At 39.4% G+C, this 17,217-nt stretch overlaps 1 protein-coding gene across 25 annotated transcripts in view; it reads left to right on the top strand.

The window, feature by feature from the left end:
• neb (nebulin) overlaps positions 1 to 17,217 on the top strand; it is a 90,080-nt gene that overhangs the window by 17,098 nt on the left and 55,765 nt on the right. For 23 of the 25 annotated variants that reach the window (XM_088083623.1, XM_088083624.1, XM_088083637.1 and 20 more), the window contains 35 exons: positions 287 to 391; positions 496 to 603; positions 719 to 832; positions 1,332 to 1,529; positions 1,666 to 1,773; positions 1,908 to 2,006; positions 2,120 to 2,224; positions 2,783 to 2,890; positions 3,513 to 3,824; positions 3,927 to 4,133; positions 5,146 to 5,250; positions 5,348 to 5,455; positions 5,546 to 5,857; positions 6,781 to 6,987; positions 7,120 to 7,224; positions 7,383 to 7,490; positions 8,112 to 8,423; positions 8,841 to 9,047; positions 9,614 to 9,718; positions 9,801 to 9,908; positions 10,001 to 10,312; positions 10,434 to 10,640; positions 10,750 to 10,854; positions 11,969 to 12,076; positions 12,179 to 12,490; positions 12,622 to 12,828; positions 12,923 to 13,027; positions 13,165 to 13,272; positions 14,364 to 14,675; positions 14,780 to 14,983; positions 15,382 to 15,486; positions 15,601 to 15,708; positions 15,990 to 16,301; positions 16,406 to 16,609; positions 16,949 to 17,053. In XM_088083623.1, the coding sequence (XP_087939749.1) occupies positions 287 to 391; positions 496 to 603; positions 719 to 832; positions 1,332 to 1,529; positions 1,666 to 1,773; positions 1,908 to 2,006; positions 2,120 to 2,224; positions 2,783 to 2,890; positions 3,513 to 3,824; positions 3,927 to 4,133; positions 5,146 to 5,250; positions 5,348 to 5,455; positions 5,546 to 5,857; positions 6,781 to 6,987; positions 7,120 to 7,224; positions 7,383 to 7,490; positions 8,112 to 8,423; positions 8,841 to 9,047; positions 9,614 to 9,718; positions 9,801 to 9,908; positions 10,001 to 10,312; positions 10,434 to 10,640; positions 10,750 to 10,854; positions 11,969 to 12,076; positions 12,179 to 12,490; positions 12,622 to 12,828; positions 12,923 to 13,027; positions 13,165 to 13,272; positions 14,364 to 14,675; positions 14,780 to 14,983; positions 15,382 to 15,486; positions 15,601 to 15,708; positions 15,990 to 16,301; positions 16,406 to 16,609; positions 16,949 to 17,053 (5,955 nt within the window). The remainder of the gene's footprint in view (positions 1 to 286; positions 392 to 495; positions 604 to 718; positions 833 to 1,331; positions 1,530 to 1,665; positions 1,774 to 1,907; positions 2,007 to 2,119; positions 2,225 to 2,782; positions 2,891 to 3,512; positions 3,825 to 3,926; positions 4,134 to 5,145; positions 5,251 to 5,347; positions 5,456 to 5,545; positions 5,858 to 6,780; positions 6,988 to 7,119; positions 7,225 to 7,382; positions 7,491 to 8,111; positions 8,424 to 8,840; positions 9,048 to 9,613; positions 9,719 to 9,800; positions 9,909 to 10,000; positions 10,313 to 10,433; positions 10,641 to 10,749; positions 10,855 to 11,968; positions 12,077 to 12,178; positions 12,491 to 12,621; positions 12,829 to 12,922; positions 13,028 to 13,164; positions 13,273 to 14,363; positions 14,676 to 14,779; positions 14,984 to 15,381; positions 15,487 to 15,600; positions 15,709 to 15,989; positions 16,302 to 16,405; positions 16,610 to 16,948; positions 17,054 to 17,217) is intronic. The other 2 variants (XM_088083644.1, XM_088083643.1) reach the window with 1 other exon arrangement.

Raw genomic sequence — 17,217 nt, 5'->3', positions numbered from 1 at the left:
ATTAAATACGCACTATTTGCATACATTTCCAGAACAGAAATCTCAACTAAGATAGATCAGATCTTAATGAACAATCTTTAAAACAGCGAAAGTCAGTTTGGTGAATCATCATCAGCAGCACAAGAGAAACACAAACAATGCACAAAACCAAAACAAACACCTAAATGTGCATTTAAATATGACATGCTATGGAAGCAAAATAGCTCAAAATCTAAAAATTGTTCACGAGAAAAAAGTTTTCGTTGACAGTGTCTTAAATAACATTATTTCGCTGGTCTTTTTGCAGTTGAACTACAAAGAAAAGTATGAGGGCATGAAGTTCAAGAATAGTCTTCCCCCAGACTATCCCTTCTTCATCCAGTCCAGAGTTAACGCTTTCAACCTCAGTGATGTAAGTAACAACTCTACACCTAATGCTGTGCAAAGTTAATTAATGTCAACCTTCATTTGGTGTAGAAGTTTTAATTTTCTTAACGTCACTATTCTCTCTCGCAGAACTGTTATAAGTATGATTGGGAGAAATCTAAAGCGAAAAAGTTTGAGGTCAGGGGTGACGCCATCCCGATCCTTGCTGCCCGTGCTCACACAAACATTGCCAGTGATGTAAGTATGCCACAGTATCAACCTCTATGATTTTGTGATTGCTTTACTAACTTTATGTACCCAGTTTATTTTTGTATTGATCTTGTAATGGATCACTCTTTGCGCTTCTTTGCAGGTTAAATATAAGAAGGAGTACGAGAAGAAAAAAGGACAGATGGTCGGTGCCCTCAGCATTAATGACGATCCCAAGATCTTGCACTCAGTTCATGTGGCCAAAATCCAGAGTGACGTAAGTCATTAGCTTGTTTTATTACTAAATTACTAACATGTGCCTTAATACTCATTTATTAGAGCGCAAAGAAATGGCGCTCTTTTTTAAAATGCTTTATTTATTAACATTTTTTTAACATGCATTCAATCTCTCCACATACAAAGTTATGTTTAAATAGAGTTTGAATCTGAAATGTTTGGAAACACTGGGCAAGTGAGGCAAGACATAAAAAAAAAAAAATGTCTCATTCATTAAAAAGTCATTGAAATGTTGTGAAATGTTGTCTTTGGCAAGTGCACCAGGAGCCAAGGAAGCGGGATAAGAAAACAGTGTGTACAGTAAAATATAAAAGTTTTGAAATGTATGTGGAAACCCTGAAAATATTGGACAAAGCACATCAGATAAAGTGTGTTAGATCTGTTTCACTGGCCAAATAAACACAAGTTTTTCAGTTTATTTGAAGTCATATGGAGTATGGAAGGCACTCTTGAATAATCTTTTACTGATCTCTCAACAGCGTGAATATAAAAAGGACTATGAAAAGATTAAGACCAAGTATCACACACCGCTGGACATGATCTCTGTGACCTTGGCTAAGAAATCCCAGGGGATTGCCAGCATGGCCGGGTACAGGAGCATCAGCACCAACTTCTTCCTTCCCCCCGACAGTGTGCTGTTGGACTTGGCCAAGAAAGCCAACATCATCCAGAGTGACGTAAGTTTAAAAAGACTTTACAACTTTTCAAATTTATTTGTTTGAGTCACTTAGAAAGCGTTTATGGTTATCATGAGATCAATTCGGACGCCATTTTTATTTTGTGTGTGCGCTCGTGTGCATTTCTGCATCCCAGAATGAGTACAAGTCCGACTACAACAACTACACAAAAGGTTCCCCATGGATTCCCTTCGGCTCCTTGGACGTGGAAAAGAATAAAAAAGCTGCTGAGATCCTTAGTGAGGTATGTGTGCAACAGCATCACTTTAGTCTTTCTGTACACACTTTTCCCTCTTTACAAATGTCATCTTGACATCAACAAAACATGTATGATAGTTGGTGGGATATGCGATAATGTATTTAACTTGTTTACTACAGAAAAAATACAGACAGCACCCGGACAAGATCCCCTTTACCTCTATTGACGACCACCCCGTCATGATGCAGGCCAAAGTCAACCAGCTTCAGAGGAGTGATGTGAGTCTGCTTTCACTCTCAGGGTCAATTAGAAATCTCTGCACAGTTGATATATATATATATTTGAATACCAAACATGTAACTTCTGCCTGTGTTGCTTTCTTTTCTTGCAGCTGTTTTACAAGAGAGGTCTGGAGGAGATCCATCAGAAGTACTCGCTGCCTCCTGATGTCCCCGAGTTCCTCCAGGCCAAGTGCAATGCGTACAATCTCAGCAAGGTAAGGCTAAGAAATACTAAGAGGTCGCTATTTTGAACTACCTATACCAAATGTTTTCTTATAGGATAAGTTAAAATTAATTTGCTCGTTAAGTGCCCAGTAACACAGTAAGAGCAGATGCCCCATGTACATGTCATCATGTCAAAGGCAAAAAGCAGAGTGGATCCCAGGGGACTTAGTGGCTTATCTGTCCCTACAGGTCCACATTACCTAATGTGGTAATGTTTTAATATCCAAATGCTATAAATGTAATTTTATTTAAATGTATAAACAATTTGTCAATATCAAGCCATCATTTAAAATGTTTTTAATTCTGCTTCCACTATGTTCAGAAGCTACACAAAATCTCGTGTCATCTGCAAACAATCAGTTTTAGCATTTTGGACACTTTGCAAATCTAAATAATGTACAATATAAAGAATTTAGGACCCAGCACTGAACCTTGTGGAACTCCACATGTGACCCTCACCAAGTCAGATTTGTGTAGCTATGTAGTAACGTATTTAGTGTTCATATCATGTGTTATTGTTTATATGTATATGTATTCTGTCTTTTCAGAACTACTACAAGATGGCCTGGCAGGAATTGATTGCTAAAGGTTATGACCTGAAGCCTGATGCTATTTCTGTTATTGCTGCCAAAGCTGCCAGACATGCTGCCAGTGATGTAAGTTTCCTGCTCCACTCAGAGCCGTGCTCAAACTTCCTTTTAACCTTCTTTTTAGCAGATATATTGTGCTTGTTGCACATCACTTATTTGTTAAAATTCACAATAATAGAATAACTTTTAATTTGAGAATTTGAGAACCCAGAAGGATACCATTATTGAAAACTGTGTATGTTTTGATCCAATATGCTTGTCTAAAGAATGTATTTTTTGTTTGCCTCTCTACTTTTTTTTAGCCCTATTTTATTTGATCTTTTTAAATTTATTTTATCACCCCCCTTTTTCCACTTATTTATTTGTTCATTCTATTTTATTTTGATTTATCTTTTTATTCAATTTATTTATTTATTACCTATTTATACCCCCCTTTTATATGATTTAAAGGTCTTCATGTTTATTATACAATAAAAAAGAGAATTACAAAGAAAAAAAAAATCACATTAAACTTTTGTACTTAACACTAGAGGCTTGCTGCTAAAGAGTAAAGGCTGCATGTGTTTTCTTTGATCCTGGGGGTGTTCAACACTATAGATCTGTTTGAAACAGCAAAATAAAATGCATCCACTTAAAAACTATTTAAAGGCTAAATAATTACAGATACTTTATGTCCTTTAACCTCTAGGTCCAGTATAAAAAGGCTTACATCAAAGCCAGAGGCCACCATGTCGGCTTCCGCAGCATCCAGGATGACCCCCTGCTGGTTCACTACATGCATGTGGCTAAGATGCAGAGCGACAAGAACTACAAGAAGGACTACCACAAGGTCAAGCTGAAGTATCACTCTCCAGTGGACATGCTGAGCGTGGTTCATGCCAAACATGCCTCCGCAGTGCAGACTTTTGCTGGCTACAAGCAGGACAACCATAAGTACTGTCTTCTGCCTGACGCGATGAGTCTGGACCTTGCTCGCACCATGAACTACAATGCCAGTGATGTAAGTTTAATTTCCTTTGAGGGACTTTTGTGTCATAATGTAGGTTATGGTGTTTCTCTAGGTCTGATAATCTGCATTTCTCGTGTCTTTTTTGCTTTACAGTACAACTATAAACAAGATTATGAGACCTCCGTCAAGGGAATTGGCTGGGTCCCCATTGGGTCACTGGATGTGGAAAAAGCCAAGGTTGCAGGAGCAGCTCTTGATGAGAAGAAGTACCGCCAGCACCCTGATACCTTCAAATTCACCAGTGCCATAGACTCCATGAGCATGGCGCTGGCTAAGACCAACGCCAAGATCATGAATGCGGTGAGGAGGAGGAATCTGAGTGACTTCTTCAAAGAGAACCGGGGTTATATGAATAACCTTAAGTTTTTCAAATGCATTTTTGGTTAGAAGCCTGAATTAAGGTCTGTGGTTAACACAAGCTGAAGAGACTTTCATGTTTTTTCCTGTGACATGAAATATGTCAGCAAATACCCCACTCACAAACTCTGAAGCTTTGATGCGTCTTTAAAATGGTGGTTGCTGACAAGTGGCTAAATGAGAGTACAGAACGCCATCACATCAAGCTGCGGCGAACACGGCTTTATAGCCTCATTGCTGTGGTGACACATCAGTAGCGTAGTTCGTTTATAGCCTAACATTAGCTTTTTTACTTATGGCGAATTACATTTAGGCTTCATAAATCCTAAATGTGATGTGTTACCATCATCAACGTTTGTTTACCACAGAGCTTATTTCGTACAGTAATCCAAAGTACAGTGAAACATTCCCACTGGCAAGCCAGTGGGAATGATTTATTTAAAAAGTCCCTTGACAGTAGGTCTCACACCCATTTACATACAAAAACACATAACAGCAAAATAAAATGGACTGTTTCAAAAATGACACCATAGATGCTTCAGTTCGGCTCCTCTGCATCTCCTGCCGTGATGTCCCCTAGATAAATGCGAGTGACATAATTTGACTGAGACCAAACTTGGACCCAAGTTGCTACCAAACAACACAACTCTAGTGAAATGGTTAGTTACATATATTTTCAGCATTGTCCCTAATTATCCATTTGAATGCTTACAGACACAATATAACAGAGGATCATCTTTCTAAATAAAAGTCCATCCTAAGTCGCAGGCTCGTGGTTATACATCCCATACGATTGTCTTTTTTTGATGAGGGAACCAGGGCGAAGCTAACTTCCTGGTTGGCCAACAGAAAACTTATTCCCTGGGGTACTCTATTTGCTCTAATATAAATCTCGAAGTCCTTGAATTTCTTCTCAGAATAGACATAAATTGATCTCTTTATTGTTCTTATACAGAAAGAGTATAAGGCCAGCGGAGAGAAGTTCATGCACACTTATCATCTCCCTGCTGATGCCCCTGAACTGATGCAAGCCAGATACAACGCCGTCAACATCAGCCAGGTTGGTTGCAGATTCCTTTCTAGTATTTTCCAGCCCTTGTGCACATGCAGAATGTAATATAAATAAAATTGTTGCTAATTCTGATGATTTTCTTTAGAATTACTACACCTATGCTCATCGTAAAGATCTGCTCAAAGGACATCACGTGAAGGAAGATGCCATTCCCATCATTGCAGCTAAATCTGGCAGAGACATTGCCAGTAATGTAAGTTGTGAATATGCTGAAAATAATTATATTCAAATTATTTGTGAATTCAATAATGTTATTTATGCCTGATGTTTTTCTTTAAAACAGTACAAGTACAAGCTGGCGTACGAGAAGGCCAGAGGCCACCATGTCGGCTTCCGCAGCCTCCAGGACGACCCCCTGCTGGTTCACTACATGCAGGTTGCTAAAATGCAAAGTGACAAGAACTACAAGAAGGACTACCACAAGGCCAAGCTGAAGTATCACTCCCCAGTGGACATGCTGAGCGTGGTTCAGGCCAAGCACGCCTCTACTGTTCAGACGATGGCTGGATACAGGAAAATCCCTCACAACTACCTCCTTCTGCCGGACAACCTTCACCTGCTGCAGTGTCGCAGCATGATGGAGATTCAGAGTGATGTATGTTCTGTTACCGTGATGTTATGGTAAAATAATTTACCCTTTGCTAAATTCCAACCCACGCACACACACCATAACACAGCATCAGCCAGCTCTGACCAGGCTCTGACAACTATACAGCTGTGCTCCATGGACTCTCATGCAACCAATTCTTAGTCATTGCAGTATGTGCAGATGAACAGTGTTTTGCTTACCCTGAAGCTCCCCACTTGTACGGCAAAAGAGATCAGGTTGCTGGCAGCATGGGAGGAAGCAACATTCATCTGCACACACTGTGATGACAAGGAGCTGGTTCAAAATCAGCAAAGATTTCCTTAGATTTCATTGTTGTTTGTCTATTTCAGCAGGTGATGTTGCGGTTTCCTTTTACACTGTGATCTCTTTAGAAATGGCTCCTCACTTTTAAGATAGTGGAGGTTCTGATACTGACAGCATGAGGGGAAAAAGCTCTGTTCATCTGCACACACTGTGATGACAGAGGGCTGGTTCAAATTCGACAGTTTCCCTTTAATATCATTGTTTTCTGCCTCCATCGCCAGATGATGTGGTGATTCACTTTTACACTGTGATCTCTTGAGAAAGAGTTTCTATCGTTATCTTTATATTGTCTGTAGTGAGTTTGACTTTCTGAATATATCCTTCAAATGCATATTTAAGATCATCCTGTTGGCTTCACTTTTAAATCACTTTTTCACTTTTTCCGAAAATTAGATATTTCTTTTGGGATTGCGGTTCGACATTGTGTGCCTCATTACTTGTTTTGACATCTTGACAGACCAGTACAAAGGGACGGGACTTAGCAAAGGGTCAATTCATGCATATATAAGTAAATGCATTATATACACAGTAGCAAAGCCATTTGTGCACTGATAACAGTAAACTCTTACATTTTTTTTGACATGTTTTACTCCATAAACCCACAGAATGTCTACAAATCAGATTACAACAGCTACAGTAAAGGCTTAGGATGGGTGCCTATTGGGTCTCTGGATGTGGAGAAAGCCAAAGCAGCTAAACATGCGCTGGATGAAAGAGGTTACCGCCAGCATCCCAGCACTCTCAAATTCACAAGCAAGACGGATGCTATGAACATGGTTCTGGCTATGGGCAACACGAAGACGCTGGACAACGTAAGATTGTCTTCTGTTTATAGAAGATGCTAGTCTTTTCATCTCTTAAACTTTGTTAAAATATTGATGCATATTCGACCAAAATATCTGTGACAAGAGCCTTGATTTACTTTTCTTTTTCCTTCCTTGTAGACTTCATACAGAGCTTCAGGTGAGAAGTTCGTGCACACCTATAATCTGCCAGCTGACTGCCCTGAGTTCCTCCAGGCCAAATTCAACGCCCAGACCCTCAGCGAGGTTAGAGCACAATGTATTTGTTCAAAATCAAAGTTAGATGCTGTTTTATTAGCCAGTTGTTCAAGTTAAAGGAACATGAATTATCTGAAATGCCAAGTGTATATCAGCATCATCTGTGTACAAAACATTATCGTAACACTTTTCCTGTTTATCCACAGAGTCACTACAAGCACAAATGGCTGCAAGATATTGCCAAGGGATACGACATGAAGCCGGATGCTATTTCCGTCCTGCACGCCAAGCATGGCAGACATATTGCCAGCAATGTATGTAAATCAGAAATCTACACAACACCAACTCCATTCAGCATGTTTCTTCGTGTAACTGAAACAGTTTTTATTTGTTTTATGTAATTATGTAACATTTATTGAAACAGGGAAGGCCATTGAGAGTAAGCTCTTTTTTTTTTTACAAGGACCCCCTGATAACGTTACATATTAAAACAACAAAAGCACACTGCAGTATACGTCAACAAAACATTAGAAATGTGGCCTATACTGAAGTGCACATTAAAAGCAAAAACACACAATAGCCACTGCATACATCAACAACACATCAACACATGGGGCCATATCACTCAAAGAAAACACATGCACTCATTGTGCTCTGTGTTAGTCAAAAGAGATTTAAACAGATAAGGAGGGATTAGCGTGTCTAATTTTAAGAGCTTCTGCAGGTTGTTCCACTTGTGTAGGGCATAATATTTAAAAAGTAAAAAAGGTCAGAATTGCTCGCACTCTTCAGGGCTCCAGGTAATCACTTGTTAAATGCACCAAAGTGACATTTATAGCAAGACTGCTCTTCATCAGACCAGATTTACATTGGCAGATGACTATGACACAGACTATCATCAACAAGTAGCTAACTCCTTTTTAATTTTCTTTCAGGTCCAATACAAAAAAGCCTATGAGAAGGCCAGAGGCCACCATGTCGGCTTCCGCAGCCTCCAGGACGACCCCCTGCTGGTTCACTACATGCAGGTGGCTAAAATGCAGAGTGACAAGAACTACAAGAAGGACTACCACAAGGCCAAGCTAAAGTATCACACCCCAGTGGACATGATGAGCGTGGTTCACGCCAAGCACGCCTCTACTGTTCAGACGATGGCTGGATACAAAAACATCCCTCACAACTACCTCCTTCTGCCTGACAACCTGCACCTGGGGCGCTGTCGCAACATGAACGTCACGTCAAGTGATGTGAGTGGCTGACTTGACTTGACTTGTGTATTTGAGCATAAAAAACATGTTTGAAATGCAACTTCATTGATACTAAATTGTGTGCTTGATTTTCACATTTCGCCACCCTAGAATTATAAGGTTTTATCTGTGTTTTGAGTGGTTTTGAGATATTGAGTTAAGTTTTGCATTCAATTTTTTTTTTTTAATGTAAAACATACATATTACCATTTAATGCACTGTACTAGATTATAGCATAGAGCTAATTTGCACCTGCAGTTCCTCGGCAGGTCAGAGTAAATACACTGCACACTGACATGATGATGAGTTGTACATGAAGAAAAGGAAATAAAACACACAAGACAAAACTACAGAAATTACGCTTTAACTCTGGAAGACATATGCATCAAAACCTTATTGTCTCGTTCTTTTTTTCAGGTTGATTACAAGTCTGAATGGAATAACTACATCAGAGGTGTTGGATGGGTCCCTATTGGCTCACTCGCAGTTGAGACCGCTAAAGTTGGTGGTCAGATTCAGAGTGACCAAAGGTACCGCACTCATCCATCCAACTTCAAGTTCAGCAAGCTGATGGACTCCATGGACTTGACTCTGGCTACCGCCAACAACAAGATCATGAACAAGGTGCAGCTCGCTTAACTGATCTCTAGAAGAGAAATATTGTTGATTGTATCACCTAGATTTACAGATCTTGTTGAATTTCAAATGGCAAAAATAATGATTAAGGCTAAAAATAACCTTCTTACAGAAAATATTCAAAAATTGTTCAGTGTTTGAGAGGGGGGTTACCACCAAGAAAAGTTTATCAATCTGTGGAGTGAAGCCATGGAACAGTTTTAATGTGGAGTTAAAACAATGTCCAAACATAAATCATTTTTAAATAATGTATGAATTGATTTTTAAGAAGTGCAGGGATGAAGGGGTGGTTCGACAATCACCAGGTGTTTATAAGGCTTACTGTTTATTTATTTGGTTACTTAATATTTAATTTTTCCTAGTTAATCTTCCTCTTTTTTCTGTAAATAGTAATGCAAAAATGTGGATATTTGATATTTTGGGTATTTTTTGTGTGTATGAATGTTTTTTACAATCATTTCTTTGTTTGTTTCACATGTTTGAAATAAATCAAATCAAAAATATTTTTCACACCAGTCATCATTCATTTCTTTTTCTGCTCTCTTTATTCACAGAAAGCATACACTGCAGCTTGGGAGAAGGACAAACTAACAGTCCACATCATGCCAGATGCTCCTGAGATTCTTCTGGCCAAGGCTAATGCCCTCACCATGAGCAACGTAAGGCATTCAGTTACCTCACAAAATGTATATATTTTGTTCTTATTTTATTTTGTTCTGATTAATTTATATGTTTCCACAGAAACTTTACAAAGCTGGTGTTGTGGAGATGGCCAAAAAGGGCCACAACCTCAAAGGTGACGCCATCTCAATTTTGGCTGCCAAGTCCGGTACCAATATTGCCAGCAATGTAAGTTGGAAACAAACTCCTGCACTAAATTGAAAAGTTTGTCCACTTCAACCTATCATATATGGTAAACAAGTATTTCTTTGCTGTCACAGTACAAGTACAAGCTGGCGTACGAGAAGGCCAGAGGCCACCATGTTGGCTTCCGCAGCATCCAGGACGACCCCCTGCTGGTTCACTACATGCAGGTTGCTAAGATGCAGAGCGACAAGAACTACAAGAAGGACTACCACAAGTCCAAGCTGAAGTATCACACCCCAGTGGACATGCTGAGTGTTGTCCAAGCCAAGCACGCCTCTACTGTTCAGACAATGGCTGGATACAAGCAGATCCACCACAGCAATGCTCTCCTCCCTGATGCCTTGAACTTTGTGCTGGCTCGCAACATGAATGTCCAGTCTAGTGATGTGAGTTTGAAATGTTACCAGCTGTGCTCGGCCAACAATAATTGTATCCACTTTTAAATGCACATAACCATTAATAATTGTAGTGTGATCTGCTGATTCATGAGGTATTTTTTCCTTTTAGTGGGAATATAAATCTGAATGGAATAACTACATCAGAGGTGTTGGATGGGTCCCTATTGGCTCACTCGCAGTTGAGACCGCTAAAGTTGGTGGTCAGATTCAGAGTGACCAAAGGTACCGCACTCATCCATCCAACTTCAAGTTCAGCAAGCTGATGGACTCCATGGACTTGACTCTGGCTACCGCCAACAACAAGATCATGAACAAGGTGCAGCTCGCTTAACTGATCTCTAAAGTGAAGGGTCACAGAAATATTGTTGATCATATTTTTCATACCAGTCATCATTCTTTTGTTTTTCTGCTATCTTTATTCACAGAAAGCATACACTGCAGCTTGGGAGAAGGACAAACTAACAGTCCACATCATGCCAGATGCTCCCGAGATTGTCCTGGCCAAGGCTAATGCCCTCAACATGAGCAACGTAAGGGGAAAAATCAGCTGCTTGGATATCAGTGGTATCAATATTTGCTAACATCAAGGTATCAGCTGAAATAATCAGTCCCTCTAGGATTTAGTGATCTGTGGTGAAATTAGGCATTATCAGGCTGTAACAATCACAAAAACAGCCTTCACGATGCTGGATGGACCGAATAACACATTACCAAGTAGTATTGAAACTTTTCCAGTGAACCAATACCTGCATTTAGTTGTTCTTGTTCTCAGATTCACAGTATTTGTATAGTTTTGCTCACAGTCAATCACTGCAAGCACTCTTTGATTTTATGCAAGGTGTGATTGGCCCACCAGCTCCCACTATGCAACTGAATGGTCCTATTCACATTGGTAAACAGAGGAGGCAGCCTACGACACCACTTATCACCCACTTAAGCCGCATTTCAGAGAGAAAGAAGCTCTGACAGTCCGACATGTTTTTTTTAAAGTGAGGATTAGAATATGCTGTTAAAACCATTGCAGACTAATTGTGGCAGTTTTATGATATTAATTTAATTGTTTGAATACATTTTTGGGCTGATTATAGATGATTATTTGAGTTCCAGAGCTGAGAAACAATATCATAGGTAATGCTGTTATCACCATGAGATTTTAGAGACATACAGACCCATAATAATGAGCCCACATGAAGAAACCCCAGTTAATGATAGTAATGGCAAAAGTGGATGACTCTGAATATGACACAGTATAACATCACACAACTTATGAACCTGTAACACCAAAACATTAGTCTGTAATAAAAATATGCTGACAGCCAGCTCCCTCCGTTCATCCACTGCAGAAAGTCCAATAGCAAAAAAGTACATGACTACTTAAAGGAGAAATTTCATGTCTCTGTGGGACCTAAAGTAAAAATAATAAATCATTAATTGCTGTAACATCAGCATACATCACAACATACAGTATATCACAATACACATATGCAATACACATACCACATTAAACAAATACACATCCACCTATATCCCTTGGACATTTTCAGGCAATAAGCTGCGTGGTTTGCTTTAAACCAGCCCTTATGATGATCAGTTTGTGATTGTAAAAAATATCACTGTCATCTTAACTTCATGTGCCTTTTTCAGAAACTTTACAAAGCTGGTGTTGTGGAGATGGCCAAAAAGGGCCACAACCTCAAAGCTGATGCCATTTCAATTTTGGCAGCCAAGTCCGGTACCACTATTGCCAGCAATGTAAGTCGTAAAAGCCTCACTGTATTAAACCCATCTCCTAAAATTCATATTATAAAACAATACAGTCTTTGTGAATGACACAGTATGTGTTTGCTGTCACAGTACAAGTACAAGCTGGCATACGAGAAGGCCAGAGGCCACCATGTCGGCTTCCGCAGCATCCAGGACGACCCCCTGCTGGTTCATTACATGCAGGTGGCTAAAATGCAGAGCGACAAGAACTACAAGAAGGACTACCACAAGTCCAAGCTGAAGTATCACTCCCCAGTGGACATGCTGAGCGTTGTCCAAGCCAAGCACGCCTCTACTGTTCAGACGATGGCTGGATACAAGCAGCATAACCCCCACTACACTGTGCTGCCTGATGCCATGAACCTGCAACTGGCTCGCAACATGCAGTTCATTGCCAGTGATGTATGTAGAGAGTCTTAAAATAAATGATGTTTATTTGTAGAGGATTTTAAAACAACAATTTCCATGAATGCTACCACTGCTGTATGTGTCTTTGCTGCATTTGGACATTTCTGTTGGTCTTTTTTTCCCAGAATCAGTACAAGAGTGACTACGAGAGCTTCATGAAGGGAATCGGATGGGTCCCAATTGGATCGTTGGATGTTGAGAAAGCAAAAACAGCCGGCCGCATCCTCAGTGAGAGCCAATACCGTCAACATCCCAGCAATTACAAATTCACCAAAGACATGCACTCCATGGATTTGACACTGGCCACTGCCAACAACCAGATTATGAATAAGGTACAGGATACGACTTGCAGGAAAAATAGCGCAAATATCTCTCTTTAGGCATCTATGTCTAAGATATCAAACCAACAAATATGTTTGTTTTTAGCAATCCTACATTTCTGGCTGGGAGAAAGACAAGACTTCAATCCACATCATGCCTGATGCAATGGACATTGTTCTTGCCAGAGCAAACAAGAAGAACGTCAGTGAGGTACGGTGTGACACCTTTATTTTTCCCACACAGTTTTTCGAGATCTGTCATGATTTGTAATAAAAAAAAATCCCACAACACATACAGTATGGACTTTTTCTGGATGGATAAAAAATGTACATTCTCTCTTTCTTCAGAAACTCTATAAATTGGACAATGAACTGTCCAAGAAGAAAGGCCATAATCTTCGTGGTGATGCCATTGCAGTAAAGGCCGCCAAAGCCTCCACTGCTATTGCTAGTGATGTAAGTATCTGTGCAGTTTTAAAATCTCTCACATTTACTTACTCTCTGGGCAACGATGTGTCCTCAGCTGCTCCACTGTAACATGGGGGGCCTCAGGGATCAATCCTCGGTCCTGTTTTTTTTCTCTTCTGTGTATGCTTCCTTTTGGCCAGATAATCATTCACTTTGGTTGTATATCTTATAACTGTACACTGATGACACTCTATTATATATTTTAGCGAAACCAAATGACTTCAGCAGCCAAAACAAACTCTGCAATAGTATAACTGTTATGTAAGACTGGATGTTACATAACTCCTTGATCAACATCAGTCGTCTGGTGCAGTATTCTGATGCCTTTTTACAAGCATTTAAACCTTAGAAACCTGAGCAAATTGGTTTGACTGCTTTCGAAAACTTGTAATAAAGGCAATGAGCTACTTAGTATAAAATGTCACACAAGTTGCAAGAAATTAGTAAAAGGTTACAAGGAAATTATCCCAAAAAGGAGAGAACAAGAAAATGTTTAGAAAAGGATATGAAAAACAAGAGGAATGTAAAACGAGCTACATTTATATGTATTACACTTATATATTTAAATTATGTTATATTAAAATATACACATTCATTATTTGGGCACCTATCAGGGTCATTTCCCTTTTTACTACTCTTCTTTTTCTAATCTTCGGGAATTTTTCTTGTAAAATTTGTAATTATCTGCTCAATTTTTGGGGTTATGTCTTGTAAAGTCGCTCATTGCCTTCTTCTTTTGTTCTTAGAAAAAATCAGAACAATTTGCACAGGTTTTAAAGAAAACTAAACAAGTTTTGACAAAACTGAGTTTCTAAAATATTACAGAAAATAGCACAAACTGCATTTTTTCAGTGTAATGGCCCACTTGTAAAATGCCTTTTTTTATCACTATGTAATTTATATGTTTTTTTTGTGACATTGTTTTAATAGTTGACTGAGGGTTTTTACGCTACTATATTTATTATCTTGTGAAGTACTTTGTAAAGTGTTTTCAAAAGTCTATATAAATGAATCTCTATTTTTATTACTATGGCTTTACAGTAACCATAACGATCACTTGTTTTGTTTCTCATTTGCAGTACAAGTACAAGACAGGATACCGCAAGCAGGTCGGCCACCACATTGGTGCTCGCTGCATCCAGGACGACCCTCTGCTCATGCTGGCTCTGAACTCAGCCAAGATTGCCAGTGATGCTCTCTACAAGAAGGACTTCAACAAGTCCAAGACCAAGTTCCACCTGCCAGTGGACATGCTGGCCTTCGAACTGGCCAAGAAGAACCAGATTCAGGTCAACCACGCCAACTACATCACCCGCCTCCACAACTGGACTTGCCTGCCAGACTCCAATGATGTCGTCCAGGCCAGACATGCGTATGACATAATGAGTGATGTGAGTATGAATCCTTACAGTGGAAAGTTTTCATGTTTACAGCTGTATATTTTTCACGTGTTGATACATCTTTAACTTTAATAATGTCTTTTTGTTCTGTCCAGGCTGTGTACAAGGAGGATTTCAAGACGTTGCAGGGTGTTGGATGGGTGCCTATAGGTTCAATTGACGTTGAGAAGGCGAAGGCAGCTGCTGCAGCTCTGGCTGAGAAAGGCTACCGTCAACACCCAAGCAACTTCAAATTCAAACTCAGCACTGACGACATGTCCATGGTGCTGGCTAAGGCCAACGCTCAGGTTATGAACAAGGTATTTTTTTCAGTTATTGTTCCATGTTCATGCTGGGTTTTTTTAGAAACCAATCATACTTGTTTTGTACCTCTGCTGAAAGCATAGAAATCTGCCTTCGGGCTTTGTAATACAGTACTATTCTAATCCATTCAATATAATTTGGATCCAAAGTTAATGTGTACAAAACTGAGAAATGTTCCATCAAATTCTGTTGAAAACCTTCTCTGTTTGACTAGATTCGGTACAAAACGTCACAGTCAGGTGTTGTCTAATGTTATCAGCTGAATATTTGTCTTTGATCAGTTGATAAAATTATATATGCATGCCAATGAAATCTTCCAAATGTTTTATATATATATATATATATATATATATATATTTGGAAACTAAACCAATAAAATGTCTATAACCTACAGCAAGCTTACATTCAAGCCTGGGAGAAAGACAAGACAACCATTCATGTCATGCCTGATGCTATGGATGTTCAACTGGCCAAAGCAAACAAAACCAACTACAGTTTGGTGAGTCCTCAAACATTCTCAAAAAATGTTATGACTTTTGAAGCAAATTACTTAATGATACACCACTGTTTAAGAAAAGTGTTTAATGTTTTTGTATGTTCCTTCCTTACACAGAAAATGTATAAGCAGGCAAATGAAGATGCCAAGAAGAAGGGCTATGACCTGCGTAATGATGCCATTTCCATCATCGCAGCGAGGGCTACCAGGGATATTGCCAGCGATGTAAAATGATTTAATTTCCACTCTATACAAGTAGCACATTATGTTTGAAAAATTCTATTTTCATTTTATTCTTTTAGAGGTCTATCTTAGTCAAATGATTGTGCCATAGATTTGTTTGTTGTAATGTAATATACTATTTCGTGTAAATATTTTACATAAGTAACTACATAATTAATTGCTTAGTGTATACAGAAAGTGATATGCAGCAAACACAATATTACCATCAATATTATGGCATTACAGTAACAATAAAGATCGCTTGTTTTGTTTCTCATTTGCAGTACAAATACAAGACAGGATACCGCAAGCAGGTCGGCCACCACATTGGTGCTCGCTGCATCCAGGACGACCCTCTGCTCATGCTGGCTCTGAACTCAGCCAAGATTGCCAGTGATGCTCTCTACAAGAAGGACTTCAACAAGTCCAAGACCAAGTTCCACCTGCCAGTGGACATGCTGGCCTTCGAACTGGCCAAGAAGAACCAGATTCAGGTCAACCACGCCAACTACATCACCCGCCTCCACAACTGGACTTGCCTGCCAGACTCCAATGATGTCGTCCAGGCCAGACATGCGTATGACATAATGAGTGATGTGAGTATGAATCCTTACAGTGGAAAGTTTTCATGTTTACAGCTGTATATTTTTCACGTGTTGATACATCTTTAACTTTAATAATGTCTTTTTGTTCTGTCCAGGCTGTGTACAAGGAGGATTTCAAGACGTTGCAGGGTGTTGGATGGGTGCCTATAGGTTCAATTGATGTTGAGAAGGCAAAGGCAGCTGCTGCAGCTCTGGCTGAGAGAGGGTACCGTCAACACCCAAGCAACTTCAAATTCAAACTCACCACTGAAGACATTCCCATGGTGCTGGCTAAGGCCAACGCTCAGGTTATGAACAAGGTATGAAATCATCAATCTCCAACATGTAGGGGGGGCCATTAGCTCACCTGGTAGAATGAGCACAAGGCTCTATCCTTGTTGCAGTGGCTGCAGGTTTAATTTCAGCCTGCACCCTTTTACTGCATGTCATCCCCTTTCTCTCCCCCTGTTATGCTAATGCAGTCCTATCAAATAAAGCCAAAAGCCAACAAATAATCTTCAAAAAAAATCCTCAAAGTGTAGCATGTGTAATACAAAATAACTACTTGTACTGACATGATGAGGACATTGTCTCATAAAAATGTGTATCAGCAGAGTTAATAATGTAAATTCTCATGTTGTTGTTTTCTATGAATGCAGAAAGCATACGTTGATGCCTGGGACAAAGAAAAGTCGAAGATCCACATCATGCCTGACGCTATGGATGTTCTTCTGGCCAAAGCAAACAATGTCAACTTCAGCTATGTAAGTGGAAAATTAAACACACAAGGGTGAAACGACTCTCATTTAGGTCTAATGTTATATCAGTAATAAGTTGTTTTTTCATGGCAGTTTTTTAACAAGGCTACAAAGTTCTTTATTTTAAATTAGGGCTTGGAGATATGCTATGATTTTTCTGATATTTTCCT

This window comes from Plectropomus leopardus, chromosome 10 (genome assembly GCF_026936395.1).
Source record: "Plectropomus leopardus strain MGB_pleo_1.0 chromosome 10, ASM2693639v1, whole genome shotgun sequence".
Lineage (NCBI taxonomy): Eukaryota > Metazoa > Chordata > Actinopteri > Perciformes > Serranidae > Plectropomus > Plectropomus leopardus.
Note: the sequence above shows the minus strand (reverse complement) of the source record. Positions and strands in the feature narration are given on the sequence as shown.